Here is a 16,912-nt window from a genome sequence, read left to right as displayed (position 1 = left end):
GTCTCTGCACTGGCTGTCCCCTACACTTTAAATGGACTCCCTTCTTATCTTGGTTTTCTCAATCCCCTAGCTTCCTTCAAAATTTGGTTCAAGCCCCTCCTTCTAGACAAACCCTTTCCTGATCCCCCAATTGCAAGCATTTCCCTTGCCCTCATATCTTTTTTTTTTCCTTATTAGCGTTCATGTTGTTCCCATAATAGATGGAAGGCAACAGCTAGGTACTACAGTGGATAGGATATAGGGATGAGAGTCAAGAAGACTTAAGTTCAAATCTGACCTCAGACACTTACAAGATGTGTGACCCTGAGCAAGTCACTTAACCCTGTTTGCCTCAGTTTCCTCATCTGAAAAATGAGCTAGAAAAGAAATGGCAACCCATTCCAGTATCTTTGCCAAGATAACCCCAAATGGGTTCACAAAGAGTCAGACATGACTGAATGACAACAACAAAAATGATAGATGGAAGCTACTTGGAAGGGACTGGCTTAATTTTTGTCTCTGTATCCCCATCTGGTACAACAGGGGTTTACTAAATGCCTGCTGATTTACTGATGGATTGCCCATGGGGGTTTTAAAGCAAGGAAGGCCCACATGGTCACTCCAATGCCAGCCACTGCAAGAGGAGTATGACAAATCTCAAGTGTCTCCAGTCTACAAAAAGGATGAAGAAAAGTAGCTGGCCTCAGAGGGGCAGAACGGGAGCATCTTCCTTCCTTAACTAGTAGACTGACTTCCTGTCTCATCATCATTCCCGATCTTGGGCTCCCCAGTGACAAATTCCACAGCTTGGATACACATTTGGGGCAGCTGTGGGAGGGGAGACCACTTCATTGATTAGGGACTTGGAAACTCTGTCCCATGAGTGGGTATAGAATGCAGTGGGCTGGACAGCAAGCCCCTAGGGGGCAGGGATGGGACCTTTGTGTGTCCTCATACAACCTGGTCCCTTCCCATCTTTCCATTTTTCTTACACCTTATTCTCCTCCACTTATTCTTTGACCCGATAGCATGTCCCCTTTTCTATTCCTTAAACATGACACTGTATCTCTCCACTCCATGCATTTCCTTGAGATGTCCCCTATGGCTGAAATGCTTGTTTCCCTCATCTCCACCTCCTGGCTTCCTTCATGTCTTAGCTAAGAAACCACTTTCTGCAAAAAGCCTTTCTTGATCCCCTTTTATACTAGCGCCTTCTTTCTAGGATTGTTGTTTAGTTGTGTCCAACTGTGGACCATAGCTCACCAATACTGTCCATGGTGTTTTCTTGGCAAAGATACTGAAGTGGTTTGCCATTTCCTTCTCCAGAGGATTATGGCAAACAGAGGTTAAGTGACTCACCCAGGGTCACACAGCTAGTAAGTGCTTGAGGCAGGATTTGAACTCAGGTCTTCCTGACTCCACGCCCAGAGCTCTATCCACTGAGCCATTTAGCTGCCTGCCTGGTGCATAGTAGATATTTAATAAATGCTTGTTGACTTGACTTGACTAGGCGGTACTCATGAAACACTTTTGAATAAACAGGCCTACTGAAGTTTGCAATGAAAATAAGGTAAAATACATTTTCACTGGCTTCTTACATCAACAGAGAGGAATTCTTCTAGAATAGTAAAAATAAAAGGTAGAAAAAAATGATATAAACCAAGACTACAACAATGGAAATAAAAATATCATTAAAAGTCAGATGAACTCTCAGTAACTGAAAAACTAGTGAGAGTCCCAAAGATCATGAATGCTGGCTACCATTGTCCCTATTTAACAGAAGAAGATGCTGAAGCTCAGAGAGGTTGACTTGACCATGGTCACTTAGTGCTAATAAGTGTTAAAGGTGAATTTCAGCCCAAGTCTTCCTGACTCTAGGCCAGTGTCATGTCCACTTTGCCATCATGCCTCTCTCTCCATGACTATTGACATTATGAGTGGCTGTGAATCCACTTGAGATCACAAAGGAATAAGAGTTCTTTTTTCTTAGTGGCCAAACTACCTCAGTTCAGGTCAGTCCCCATTACCATTACACCCCTTATTTCCCTCTGTTCCATTGAGCACTCTCTAAGTACAGAGTCCTTCACTGGGCAATTGGAGGGTTGGCAATGGACCTTGCCCCAGCAGGGCTTATGACTTATACGGCAGGGAAGACAGGATAGGTATAAATGCCAAAGTTTTAGAGGTATTTATAATGCAACATACATAACACAAGCTGAGAAAGGCAGTGGTAAGGGTCAGATGGTGTTACTCAGGCAACATTTCTTGAAAGAAATGAGTTTTGCCCCAGAAATTAATACCCAGCATGGTAGACCAGCTATACCTCTGAGCTCAGTCTTTCAGAGCCAGAGTACAAGAATAAAGTGAGAGGCTCTTCAGTGGCTCTCTCAATTGTCCCCTCGATGTTCCCAGGCTGTGACTCCTACCCCAAGGATGCTCCTGGGCCTCTTGTCTTTCAATCTTTCCAGTTACTCCAGACTGCTGGGATTTTTCTTTTAAAGACAAATAAGAAAACTAGGAGTGACCTACTTTCCCTAGCTTATCGGAAAGTCTAGCTAGGCAGAGTGACCCTAAAACTTCAACCATAAGTACTGTATCAATGATTAATCAGTCTTTAGACATGAGCCTGCCATTATCACACTCATGTGGCCTTTTGTCCACCTTCTAATGGAGGCTGTTATAACCCATTTATTTGCTTCCTCCTCAATTACCTATTCCCTCCCTACCCCTCTGTCAGCTCTTCCACCAAAGCCAGGTAGAAATTCTCACCTTTTATCAAACTCTTCTACCAGAAGGTCATTCACTCAAACCCTGCAGGGGAGAAGGAGAAAAGTACAGGGGAGTGTCACCTTCCTTTCACTGTTTCTGGAATTTCTTGGACAGTCAAGGTCAACTAAAGCAAATCCCTATTTTCCTCATAATTTTCACTTTATAGCCCTTGTGGGTGATGACACTACAGAGCTGGGAGAAGGCAGTATCTGCCCTAAACTATGTTTGAAGGAGAGAATGGCAGAATGGATAAAGGGTGGATCTCAGATTCGGAAAGATCCAAGTTCACATCCTCCCTCTGGCACATCCTGAAATGGGAAAAGTCCTGGGTCTGGATCAGATGATATATGCTCAGTTTCAGGCTCTGTCATTTACCACCTGTATAACCTTGGGCAAGTCTGGGCCTCAGTTTCCTCATCTGTAAAATAAATCAGTTGGACTAGATCATCTCTTCTCACTCTAAATCTATGAAAGACATACTAAGTGTGTGACTGAGGGCAAGTCACTTAACCTCTCAGCTTCCCAAGCAATCCTCTAAGGCCAGAGAGGAAATTGGGAGAGGGAAGTCCCAACATTGTATGAAATCACAGGTCTAGTCTGTCTCCACCAAAAGGCAAGTATTACAAACCCCAGTCCTCGTGTTATCAGAGGCTTTGAGCTTTCACTAACATGTCACTTGACCTAGTTCAAGATAAATACCTGCAAGCCAAGGCAAGGAGAATTATCTAGCATTAAAAATGTGCAATTAGCCCCTCACTCTCCTCCTTGCAGTGGGGGAGAATGGTTGTGTGATGTTACACATACTGTCTGACACGTTTGATCAGTTTTTCTGGACTTCTCCCCTAACCCCTTTAAAAAAAACTTTGTTTCAAGGGATGGCACCCTAAGTAGGCAAGGGGAAAGGAATATCTTAGGATAGTAAGGTGATATAAAAACAAAAGACGTAAGATCAATTTGCATTTTAAAAAAGTAATATTAAAAAATCTCTTACTAATACATGTTGTCTTTGTTTACCTCACCAATAGAAGAAAGAAAAGAAGGAAGGAATTGAGCATTTATTAAATGCCTCCTATATGCCAGGCACTATGCTAGGAGCTCATGTGATCCTTACAACAACCCTGAAAGGTAGGTGTTATTATTATCCTTATTTTACAGTTGAGGAAACTGAGGCCAAAATTAGTTAAGTGACTTGTCCAGGGTCCTACAGTTAGTAAATGAGGACAGATACAAACTTAGGTCTTTCAGATTCCAAGCTAGCATTCTATCTACTGCAACACCTAGCTTCCTCTAGGTTAGGATCATAGATCTAAAGCTGAAAGGGACCTCAAAGTTGATTTAAATCAACCTCCTCCTTTGACATGTGAAGAAATGCAGCCAAGCAAAGTTAAGTTTTCTTTCTCATCATTCTATTCTCTTTTGTACAAAAGCTCAAGAGAAGACAGAATTAAATCCCAGGTCTCAGGAGTTAGTCCAGCAATCCTCCCCTGAAGAAGTTACCTCCCTACTTCCCTCAGTTCACCAGGCCTGGGAACCAGCCCCACTACCTTGATAATCAAGTTCCTCCAGGGGCAGGCCTAGAGCAGGCAAAGTGAGTCATTTATTTCTATGACCAAGCAGAGACCAGAGACCCTAGACCTCCCTGCTTAGCACTTGAAATCCCCAGTGTTCTCTTTGTTTAAAAAAAAAAAAAGGCTCTTCAAATTCAGTCCATCAGACTAGAACAACTGGTTCATCTAAAAGGAAAGAAAGCTCATTTCGAAAACAGAACTGTTGGACTGGAATGACCCTCCCTAAACTTCTCTTTTTCCCAGGGTCTGTCATCTATGGTGATTATTTAGCTGAGAAGGTCAGAGCTGGAATGGATCATCTATCCCAGGGATGGGGGACCCGCAGCCTTGAGGCCACATGTGGTCCTCTAGGTGCTGAAGTGCGGCCCTTTGACTGAATCCAAACTTCACAGAACAAATCCCCTTAATAAAAGGATTTGTTCTATAAAACTTGGACTCAGTTAAAAGGCTGCACTGGAGGACCTAGAATGCTAGATGTGGCTTCGAGGTTGTAGGATCCCCCCTCCAATCTATCTAGTCCAAACCCCTTATTTTGCAAATGAGGCGACTGAAGTTAAGTGGCATGCTTAGCATTGGACCAGGCAAGCTGGTAGTAGAGTCAATTTTAGAACTCAGGTCTCTAGAATCCTGGGATCATAGATTTAGAGTTGGAAGGGGCCTTAGAAGGCATCTAGTTCAGCTTCCTTATTTTATGATCTTTCCACTGCAACATAAATGACCTTGCACTTATTTTGTATAAATGTTATGTGTAGTCATTCTTTCTCTAACAGAGTGCAAGCTTGTGAGGGCAGGGGCTGTTTTACTTGTCTCTTTCTTTCCTGGGGGAAAGGGGGAGGCAGGGCCGGGCACCTAGTAGGCACTTAATAAACACTTGATTGATAGACTGATAATATCTGTGCCTTTCCTGTTAAGGTTTTGGTGCTGAGGCAGCAAATAACACCATCAGGATTTGGAAGGAAGATCAAGCTTTACAAGAGACTTTCTTATCTTTTCAATCTGCTTCAAAATGGAATCTTAGGAGATGCACTGATAGCAAGCATTCGCCCTCCTCATAGGGCCATGCTAAGAAGTATCCAGGGACTTTGCATTTCTGCTCTCTCCCTGGCCCTCTCCCCCACTTCAACACTCTGCTCTATACCCACCCGTCTACCTGAACTGAGTTAACCAACAAACGATTTTCCCCCAGAGAGTGGCGATCTAACTAAGTAAGGTTGCTTTCTCCTTCCCTAAGGAGAAAAAGCACCCTGTAATCTAATACCCCAAAGCTCCAAAGCCTGAGGAAATGACCGGGAGTGAAGTGGGGGAAGGGCAAAGAGGAGGCCACCTTATCTATCCTTTCCCTTTTCTATAGAGAGCCACTTATAGGGCTCTTCCCTAGTAACCCGAACGACTCTGATCTTTGTCTCACTAAAGCCTCCTAGAGGGCTGATTTGAGACACTGGGAGACAGGGGCCAAAAGCCAATAGGAAGAAACGCTTTATCAGCTTCTTGACCAGGTCTCCCCTTAACAAAGGGCATTCTCAGCAGGAATTCTCACGGGCTTGTCACCTACTCTCTACCCCAACTTTTCTACTTTTTGAGGGCCTTAAAGAAGCATTTAAAAAAAGAAAAGAAAATAAGGAGTAAAGGAAGGAAAGAAGGAAGGAAAGAAAGAAGGAAAGGGGAAAAAAAGAGGAATTTACACTCAACGAGGGGATGAGACCACAGGGCACTTCTCCTTTTGAGCAATCAGGATTGCTCATATAGAATACATCTGGTCTGAAGGAGGGCAGCTGTAAGGGCTTTAGATAAGAACCACCAAAAAAATCTACATTCTGGATTTTTACAGGAAGCCAACTCCCTAGAAACCATGTTTTGGAAGCTCTCAGACTGGCAGGGCAGCTTCTGAAGGAAACTGATCAACTCAGGCTCCAGTGGATATTCTTTCTTCCTCTACTCCTCAACATTTTCCAAGAGTTTCTCTATATTCTTTCCCCTCCCCCAAAACACACAAATTCCCTTTCAAACCTCTATTCACACTGTTGAATCTCTCTTAAATCAACAGTGGATCTTTCCGAGGTTTCTTTCCTTTTATTGAATTTCAGACTTTACCTTCCTATAACTGCAGTACTAGTCTCTTTTGATTGAGTTAATGGCAGATGCGACCCTGAGGTTGTGGATGGCAAACTAGGGTGGGGGGGGGGGGGAATGCTTGGAATTTGTCTTATTTCTCTTAAAACTGTCTAGGATGGAGAGATTCTTAGGCTGACTTTGAGAAGGGAAAGGCAACCTGGAAATACAAGAGAATGAAACCACTGAGGTACACAGATACTCAAAGAATACTTCTTTTTAAAAAGAGTTCATGCCAATAACTCTTCATAGGTTGTTTTTTGTTATAAGGTTGGTTTTTTTTTTTTTGTTACAGTTATTTTTCTTTGTTACAAAGGAGAGTTCAATTTTAAGGGCTAAGAAGTGGGAAAGGGTGTATTTACAGAAACGACTCTATAGTAAAACCAATAGGCAGCAATAAAACATTTTAAAGATAAATTACTATCAAATAAAAGAATTATAAATCAATAGAAAAGGAAATTTGTATCTCGCCCAACTGCACCGCAATTCATCACCAAGTGAATTAGGTGTTACAAACTGAAAACGAACAGCGGTTAGCAATATTTACTGACTCTAATTGACCAAGAATGTTGCCGTTAGTTTCATAGTAGTATACCCCCCCCCCCCAAAAAAAAACCAAACCCAAAAACTTTCCCTTAGGCTATGGAGCTCTCCATGACGAGTCCCCTACTTTGCAGGAATACTTGGTAGGATCACGTAGCTTCCTCCAAACCTTCTCAACAATCCCAAAATGAACAGTAGATAATTAAATACAGTCTCGATTGCGCGCTAGGAGAGTTCTCAAGTTAATTAACAAGCAGAGTTCAGCCTGGGTACTGCAAAACAGCAGCAGCACTACCGGGACCTGTGGTCCAAAAGAAAACTGTCACTTGGGCAAAAATAGTTCCCGGTGAGGCGACAAGTGTCAAGCACATTCCTGCAGCCCAGAGTCATATGCTAAATCTTGAAGTTAGGATCCATATGCAAATGAGGACAGAAGAAGAAAGACGCCTTTCACTCATTACTGGAGTCCCTCCCCCCTCGCAGACTGGGCCCCAGAAATCCAGAGAGGAACACATTTCACTAGCTGCAGCTTCCCAAAGTGGGGGGGGGGAGCTGTTTGAATACCACCTAGATGGCATTTAATTAGGGAGTCAAACCTAGGCTGAGTGCTAAACACGCCCCTCACCCTTCCCCAACCTCTGCTCTCTGCCCTTTCCAACCACTTCCCCAGATCCACTATCCAAGTACCTTCGCCCCTCAACTCCAGCGCAGCTCAGCTCGGCTAGCAAAATCAAGACCAGTCCTCCCGTCCCCCGCCCCCCTCCCTCAACTCCCCGCAAGCCCTGGGTTTGCTCTCACCTCTGCACGGGCAGCAGCAGCAGCACTTTGAAAGAAACCAGCCCACGGCAGGACATCGAGAATAAGAGCGCTCGCCCCCCTTCATTGCTGCCCCCCACCCCCTAGAACGCCTGCATGGCAGGGGGCCACCAGCCAGGACCCGGCACAGCCCGAGACTGCACAGAGGAAGCCTGGTGGGCAGGGAGCCAGCTCGCACTCCCTCCCTCTCTCCCAGTCTGCCCGGCCACTCTGACTTAACAGGGAAAGTGAGCCAGCCACCTTTGGGGAGAAGGGGAGGAGGCTCTGGAGAGAGAAGGGGAGGGCTCAGAGGGCAGGGGGAGGAGCTGAAATTCCAGCTGTGGTGGAGTCCTCTGCCAGGGACTTGTCACTGAACCTTATGCAACCGTGGCTGTGGCTGTGGCTGTGGCTGCTGGCACCAGCAGCAGTGGAGAGCTGCTGCAGGTCTGTGGATAATTCAAGTCACTTTCTCCACTTGCCCTATGCCCCAGCCCCAACTCAATAATCTACCATTGCAGGGGTTAGGATAAAGAGCAGTAGATCAATTCTCTATCCCAGCACATTTAGGGCTATAGGATTTAAAATAAGGAGGATCATTAGAAAGTCTAATTCCTCTATTTACAGTAGAGGAAACTGAGGCACAAAGTCACAGGCCTTGTAAGTAGTAGAGCCAGAATTCAAACCCCTTAACTCCATAGTTCAGGACTCTTTTCACTTTTTGTGAGGCTTTTCTGGTTTCCCTAGTTTTTAGTGTCCCTGCTTCCATTACCATCGGATCATAGATTTTAGGGACCTTACGTATAGCATATTGAGTCTATCCCCTTTCCAAATTTGTAATGTAGAAACTGAGGGACAGAAAAGGTAAGTGACTTGCCTGGAGCTATACCCTATCAACTATCTGAGGCAGGATTTAATCTCTCCTGACCTCAACTCCAGTGCCCTACCCACTATAACATACTACCTCTCACATTATAGGGTCATAGACAGTAGTCAAAGCTAGATATGGTTGGCTCTAGATGCCAACCCCTTTATTTTACATATTAAGAAACAGAGGCATGTAGTCACATAGTTAATAAAAATCTGAGGCAATATTTGAACACAGGTCTTCTTGACCTCAAGTCCAGCGCCCTATCCGCTATACCATACTACCTCCTGCAAGTATCATGTATCTCTATCACCTAATATAATACCCAGCAATAATAGACAATTTATAAATAAAATAAAAGTATAAATAAATGAAATAAAATATATAAATAAATGTTTTTAACAGAAGTTTTACTTACCCAACTTACATAGTATGGTAAGTATAGTATTTTCAAAATAAATAATACTTGTCTATAAGTCAGACCTTGAAATTGTAAATAACTAGAAAACCAGTGCTCTGTTTGTATGGAAACTACATACACGAGTCTCCCAAATCTTCCATATTGTAGCCAACGTAAAGGTTTCAAATATTACCTACTTAATATTATTGTTAGGATGATCAAATGGTACAAAATATAAAGAACTTTGTAACCTAAAAGTTACTATTTGCACACCCCCTTCCCCCATGTTCCCCTATACCCGACCAAGCTGGTACCCTCTCCCAACTTCCCTGTCTAGGTGGTGCTGCCAATATCATTTCGTAGGCTCTGGATTTTTCTTTCCTTGTTTCTTACTTTAGTCCTCATAACCCCTCTTGATCAGCCCCTATTTGATCAGATGTCAAATCCTGTCAATTCTTCCTTCCAAATATTTTTCATCCATTTTTTGCCATTGTTACCACCCTAGTTTTTCCCTCATCCTCCCGAGTCTGGATTAGTGGTATCCTGACATCTCTCTGACCCCTTCCCATACACCCTGCACACTACTGCCAACATAATATTGCTAAAATATTGCTTTCTTGTCAACATCCTCCTCAAAAACTTAAATAAAGTCCAACGTCCTCAGCCCTGCACTCAAAACGCTCTCTAACCTCTCCAGTGGTAATCTTTGGCTTATCTTTCATTAGTCACCAACAAAACATCTACTTCAATCTAACATAGGATCATCATTTTAGAAGGGACTTTTAAGGCCATTTAATCCAGCTCTCTCATATTACAGATGAAGAAACTGAAGTCTGGTGAGCCTTGCCCAAGATTACAAAGGTAGTGTGGGAGGTAGGATTTGAGCCTGCAACCTCTGATTTCAAGGTCAGTGCTCGAATACTTCGAACCCAGATTTAGAAAGATTTGTTAGAATCTTTAGGGATTCACAAACCATTGAAAACCCATCCATTAGACAAGTTTGGAGTGTGGAGAAGGTAATGAGATAATAGATTTAGAGCTGGAAGGACCTTATATCAGAGCTCATCTGGTCCCATCTCCCCATTTTAAAGATGAGAAAACTGAGACCCAGTGCCATGAAGTGCATTCCTGCCCAGTCACATGGTTAGGAAGAGACAGAGTCAGGATTTGAACCAAGGTCCTCTGACTCCATATCTAAGATGCAGATGTGACATTTAGCTAACCAACTCCCCAAGTTTAGGAGAAAGACAATCACTTGGTGCTTGCTTTTTCAGTTTGAGCTAGATATAAATTAAGTATGGAGCCCCAGCTTTACTGGAATAACAATAGCCCAGCACATCCAATCAAGTAAAGGCTTCCTGTCAAGCTCACTTTTGGCTGCTACCACTTCCCTCTTTTCTGGAATGTGGAGTCACTTGCCTATGGGACCAGGGCTGTCTGCTTCCTGAGGTTTATTCCCACCCCACAAGAAGTATTTAAGATGCTTTTAGCCGAGCCAGAACCTTAACTTAGCATCAAGTTCATTTTCTGGTACCCTGACTGCTTTGGTACTTAATGTCCCAAATCCAAATCCATTGCTTGTAGTGACCTCTTCTAATTGCATGCCCATTAGCCCTCAGCATGCCTAGTTGGATTCCTGACCTGTGGTGACCATTACCACTGCCAGGCCTCCCTGGTTCTGACATCAACATTTAACCCTCGCTCAGTTGCCACTTTGTCAAGTGTCATAGCAGTATATACCTTGAGGTCACCTCAGGTCTTGGCCAAAGATGGTCACAAAATGGGACAGTGTGGTAAAATGGAAAAAAACCCCACTTATTAGGGAGTCAGATGAATTGGGTTTAAAACCTGCCTCTACTACTATTACTTCTACTACTACTACTACTACTACTACATCATCATCATCATCATCATTGCTAGCATTTATTAAATGCCTACTATGTGCCACACACCATGCTAAGTGCTTTTCAAATTGAGTGAAGATCTCATTTGCTCCTCACAACCACTGTGGGAGGTGCTATTACTAACCCTATTTTATAGTTGAGGAAACTGAGGCAGACAGAGGACGAATGACTTGCACAGTCACACACACACACACACACACACACACAGTAGACTGGATTTGAAAACTCAAGTCTTCTTGATTCCATGCCCAAAGCTCTATCCACTGCACCCCCCAGCTGCTTTATTTACTACTTGTATGACCTCAAAGAAATCATTTAACCTCCCTGGGATTCAGCTTCTCCAACAGTAAAATGATGAGGTTGGACTGCGTGATATCTGGGGTCTGTTCTAACAATAGACCAATGATCCTATAATTCCCAAGTCTGACAAGTCTTCCAAGGTGAATTTATTTAATCATGGGCTGAGGGTCTCAATAGCCTGGGAGATGAATTGGCCCTCCTATACCACCTTTAACATCCAGACCCTTCCTTGAGGAAGGGTTCCTATAAAGAATATTTTGACATTAGCTACGATAGATCCTGAATTGACGCTAGAGTCTAGTTCCCAAATCTCAGCAAGCTGGGTCCTTTAAGGAATAAGGAATATTGGGGGCAGCTAGGTGGCACAGTGGATAGAGCACCAGCCCTGAAGTCAGGAGGACCTGAGTTCAAATTTGGTCTCAGACCAAACACTTGACACTTACTAGCTGTGTGACCCTGGGCAAGTCACTTAACCCCAATTGCCTAAAAAATGACAAAAACAAAGGAATAAAGAGTATGACTTGTGTTGTGAGCATTAAGAGGAAGCTCCAATGGGCACATGTAAAGCAACCAGTTTCATTTGTTCCTCCATCTGTCCAAGTTTGTTTCATGCATGTCTGGTTGGGTGTCCAGTTCTCCCATCCATTCTGCCTACATTTGTGGCTACTTGACTCATCTCACTGGGCTTTGTCCTAGCATCTGGTCCTATTTATTGCCATGGCTTGGGAGTTCTGGCTGCATCCTCTTATCTCTGGACTCTTAGGTTACCAAGGCACCATACTTTCTGACCTTAGCCTGTTCTAGGCCCCAGAGTATTGTGGTCAACTGTTAACATCTTATCTCCTGCCATCCCACGGCAAGATATGACAATCCACTGCTGTTTCAGAGTTGATCTCAGGGCAATCTTTGAAAGCAAAGCTAAACCAGCTTCATTCTGGGTGCCAGCATGCTGCCCATCCTCACCTAAAAAATCCCCTCAAATGAAGGAAACTGACCCAGATGTTTGGCAAGGGACATCAGACCCACATCATTGAAATAGGTGTCTCATTCTGCCATCAGACAGATTTGGTCCTGATTGATACAGCTTTCATTTGAATGGTAATACCTCTGTTTGCCTAAGTGCCCCAAGGCTATTTGGAATTTCTGTATTTTGAGCTAATTAGGATATTATAACTTTTGGCCATCCTAGCAAGACAACCCAAGGATCTCTGATATCATTTGGAGCTGATGCTCTGTTTAATTTCAGTCACTATGCTGCCAAAAAAAGGTGGCTCTCCATCTAGTATTGCCCAGGCAGCCAACACCCGTGGCCTTTTAAGAAAGTCTCTACTGGGAAGGTATCATCTGGGGAGCTGAGGGTCTACAAATACTCTGGTACCAGGAAGGAACCTAAACTACCCCACTACATGTCTTCAAGGAACTCCTCCCCTCCAAAAAAACAAACAAACAAAAAAAAACGGCAGAAAACAAAAACACAATGACAGGCTTGCAGCCCTATTTATTCCTTGAATCTGAAGTTAGACATTTTTAAAGGAATACTTCTTAGATGACAATTTATAGCTGGTTTAAATCCCTCTTCCACATTCCTAGCTGGTGCCCCAATCTTCACTGGGTGAGGGGAGAAATATGAGAAGAGGAAATTAATCCCTAGGTCACAGTTGATTAAAAAATGAAAAACTTTCTTCTGTACCTAATATAGACATTATGGTGGACATCTAGACTTGTTATTTAGACTTTTAATACCTTTGTAATATTCCAACAGTTTGTGAACAAAGGCCTTTGGGATCTTCTTTATTATAGCTGCCAGACATAGCAAACTACATTCTCCAAAGAAGTGAAAATGAGCATTATCACCCAGGGCATGGTGGGTGTCAGTAGGCTATAGCACATTACAAATAAGAAATTATGGAAAGAAATGCAATAAAGGACGTCAACAACAACAAAAAAAGAAGAGTGAAAAAGAAGCTGGATTGGTCATGAGGTAAGAATGACAGATAACATAAACCACCGACCATGCTCCACTGGAATTCTTGCAATGTCAAGAATAAGCAAGGAAAGCCTCCCCACGCTGGGTGATCCCCTGTGAACTTATCGGATGATATGGAGAGAGCAGCCATGGATGGATTGCAAAATGCACTGCAGACAGGAATATCTACATGGGATCAGAGATCCTTTGAAGGATTGGAGCGTACATTGAGAATATCTTGCTTCTTTCCATGCCCAAGACTGAGTGTATTTCTAAAGTCTCCGAATAGCACCTCCATGCAAAAGCAAAACTTTCCTCCTGAACTCAGTGACTTTTGTTAAACTCAATAGGACAGGGACTTAGTGAAGGGGACAGCAGCATGTCTCAGGACAGGAAGAAAAATTATATTAAGAACCCTGATTTTCTGAATTAAATAAACATATATGCAGTGTCTTCAATACAGAAGGGAGTGAAGTGGTAGAAAAATACATTGGAAAATATAGCTCAAGGTTAAGGAAAAAATAACTCAAAGGTCTCATTACTATGTATCATGAATAAAGAGTTATAAGGCTTTGAATATGATATATATCACTATTATAAGTAAACTGATTATATCTTAGACAAGAAACACTTGTTTACAAAGGTGGAAGTCATTTTCAAATCAGTTGACTATGTACCATTTATTTATTTATTAGAAGAAAAATCAAATTATAAGAGATTAAAGCTAAGATGAATTCATGGCATACAATCAAAACATCTCTGACATGACCTATTTAAACAAGCTATCGATGCCTTACCATACGTGAACTGGATGAAGAGACAGTCACTGACACAGACTATCAATGTAAATCAGCAGCCTCACTGTGAAGACCAAACTAATTTTAAATTTCTCATCCATCAAATGCTTGCTCTCCTTTTGAAGTGAAAAGATATTATGGTCAAGGGCCACCAATACATAGAATAAAAACTCATTTGCAATATGTTACAGATGTTGAAAGATTACGACCAATGTTACTTCACAAAACAGAGGTAAACCTTGTAGGGGAAAAACAAGCTTTTACTGAGAGCTTGGTGTGATCATCTTGGGGACATCTAATAATGAACCTGGAAAGACATTAAACAAAAAATGAAAAATATCTTTTCTATAACAAACTATTTTCTCTATTAATGACAGGGAAATAGAAATGGAACTAAAATAAGCAAATACAGGAAGATCAGCCTGAAAAGACCAGTATGCACAGAGGAGGTATGTGTTTGAGGTGACACAATTTTAGGATGTTTAGGGATTAATTCTTAAGATGGTGAAAGAGGGAAGGATATCAAATGTTGGGAAAAAAACATGCATGCCATTACTGTGATGAAAAATGGTGATTGAGAGGGTTGTTCCCTTTAGTATTTCTCTAAAGATTATAAGAGACTAATCTAAGCACATCTCAAGGACATCTTTGCTGAAGACATGAGAAAGAAAAAAAAGCAGGCTTTCACAAACGATATTCTATAACAGATCATATCCAGTCACACGATTGACTGAAAAATGCAGAAAATATTGTGATTTCTGCTTGTTTGTTCTTGATAGAACAAAAGGCCAACTCAAAGGCTCTCCTTTTATAAGGTGTCTCCCTTGTATATGTCAAAATCATTCAAGACTCCTTGACAGTTACAATTTCACTTGACCACTCTGATCATTAATATCAAGTGAGTATAACATAACTATTGTTGGAATAGGTCTCAGAGGCCATCCAACCCAACCTCCCTCATTTTATAAATGAAAAAAATTGAGGCTTAAGAGGGATAAGTGACTTGCCTAAGACCACATGAATAGTAAGCATCAGAACTGGGATTTGAACCCAAGACCCAGAACTCAAGAGCCAATGCACTTTCCACTGTGCTATGTTACAGCCAAGCTAATATAAAGCATAAAATGGAGACAGATGCTCAACAAAGGTGTTTGCCACTGTCAGGAAGGATGTTGAGTGTAGAATCCAAATGGAAGGATTCCCTATAGAACATGGGGTCTCCCAGATACCCCTCTTTGAGGATGATCTTATGCAGATTGTATGAAGGCCCAGAATATGCAGAGCCTATTAAATGAAATCCATAATCATTCCAAAGAGTTTAGTCTCACCAAATACATTAGAAAAACCAAATGGACAAAGAACACTTATTAGCTAGACTACGATAGGCAGTTGGATAGACAAACCAAAAAGCTGGTCCATTGGTGCATGTATCTTGAACAAAAAGTGCACATGGACAGCAAGCTGGGCCCCTAATTTAGCAGGAGGAAGGGTATTTACTATATCACCTTCGGGAAATTGTGTAATGCTTTTAATTGACCTCAAGCATCTCTCTTCAACAAAGGCCTATTATTATAACACCAATATTATTCTGATGGAGCTATATGGATGTGAATTATTGGATCTAATAGTTTTGGAAGAATTAAGGCTAAAGGTCGCACAAAAGGCAATGCAGTGATTCCCAGTGGGGGTAAAAAGGCTAAAGCACATTATCAGGAATTAGACACCAGAAGTGGCACTAAAGATATATCAGCAGAGGGATGTATGATTAGAAAAGGAGGGCCAGACATGTAGTAAGAGCTAGCAATAGCAGATTATTAATGTCAAAGAACCAAAAGAGGAATTCTTAACCTCATTTACATCACGAATCTCTTTGGCAGTGTGGTGAAACCTATAGACCACTTCTCAAAATTATTTTTTCAAATGCATAAAATAAAATCAATAGGATTACAAAAGAAACCAATTATATTGAACTCAAGGTATAATTTCTTTTCTCATCCAAGTTCACAGACACCTTTGGGGGGGAAAGGGAGTCTTTGGACAGCAGATTAATCATTTCTTATCGAGAGGAAGCACACTGGTTGGACCACCTGTGAAAGATTTATGGGAGGACATGGGCTGAAAGACATACCTTTACTGATGAGATCACAGATTGATTGGAGTATTCATCCAAGTATTTCACAACATTGTGGTACCCTTTGCCATACTGATAAAGAAAGCTTACTTTCAGTGGATACCAGTAGCCCAAACTACTTATGAACAACTACAAACAGATTTTATTACTGACTGATTCCTAGTTCACTTGCACCCAGGACAGCTCCTCACCAAAACCACCTGCCAGGCCATCAGAGCCATTTTCTCACAATACCAGGGCACAAACAACCTTTACTATTAATGGTGGCTAAAACCAGCTGAACAAGATTACAAAATTATAACATTTGGGATTGGGAGCTACTGGCCATTAATGATGACATCTATTGAAGGACGTTTAACACTCTATTCTGATGCCAATGGACCACCAGCATTTGGAGTACTTCCTATCCACCCTTCCCCACTCTCCTGGAAACCTGGACTCTATTCTTGGGGCTCCTGACACTTTATCTTGCTAAGGGCCAGTCCTCCACTCCATTTCCTCACTGCTGCCTCCTCATCATGCCCCAGCAAAGGGACCTCCCTCCTCTCACTTCCCCACTTTTCCAGGTCCCTTCTCTTATATTGTCTTCCACCATTGGAATGTAAGTTCCTTGAAGGCAGGGACTGTCTTGTTTGCTGGTACTTGTAGCCTCAGTGCTTACTACAATGCCTGGTATATAGCAAGTATTTAATAAAGGACCTCTCCTTGTCTCTAATATCTATCTAATCTATCTAATCTAATCTATCTATCTATCTATCTATCTATCTATCTATCTATCTATCTATC

The 16,912-nt window shown here is 42.2% G+C and overlaps 1 protein-coding gene across 5 annotated transcripts in view; it reads right to left on the bottom strand.

The window, feature by feature from the left end:
* The window catches only part of KALRN (kalirin RhoGEF kinase), a 966,578-nt gene that overhangs the window by 178,657 nt on the left and 771,009 nt on the right, over nt 1–16,912 (bottom strand). For 3 of the 5 annotated variants that reach the window (XM_027845155.1, XM_027845156.1, XM_027845157.1), the window contains exon 1: nt 7,767–7,851. The exons of 1 other annotated variant lie outside the window; for it this stretch is intronic. In XM_027845155.1, the coding sequence (XP_027700956.1) occupies nt 7,767–7,851 (85 nt within the window). Of the gene's footprint in view, nt 1–7,766; nt 7,994–16,912 lie in introns of those variants that run through there. One more of the 5 variants, XM_027845154.1, reaches the window with a different exon arrangement.

This window comes from Vombatus ursinus, unplaced genomic scaffold, assembly GCF_900497805.2.
Source record: "Vombatus ursinus unplaced genomic scaffold, bare-nosed wombat genome assembly UNPS02014959.1, whole genome shotgun sequence".
NCBI classification, from domain to species: domain Eukaryota; kingdom Metazoa; phylum Chordata; class Mammalia; order Diprotodontia; family Vombatidae; genus Vombatus; species Vombatus ursinus.
The sequence above is the reverse complement of the archived record's forward strand: the minus strand, read 5'-3'. Positions and strand labels throughout refer to the sequence as shown.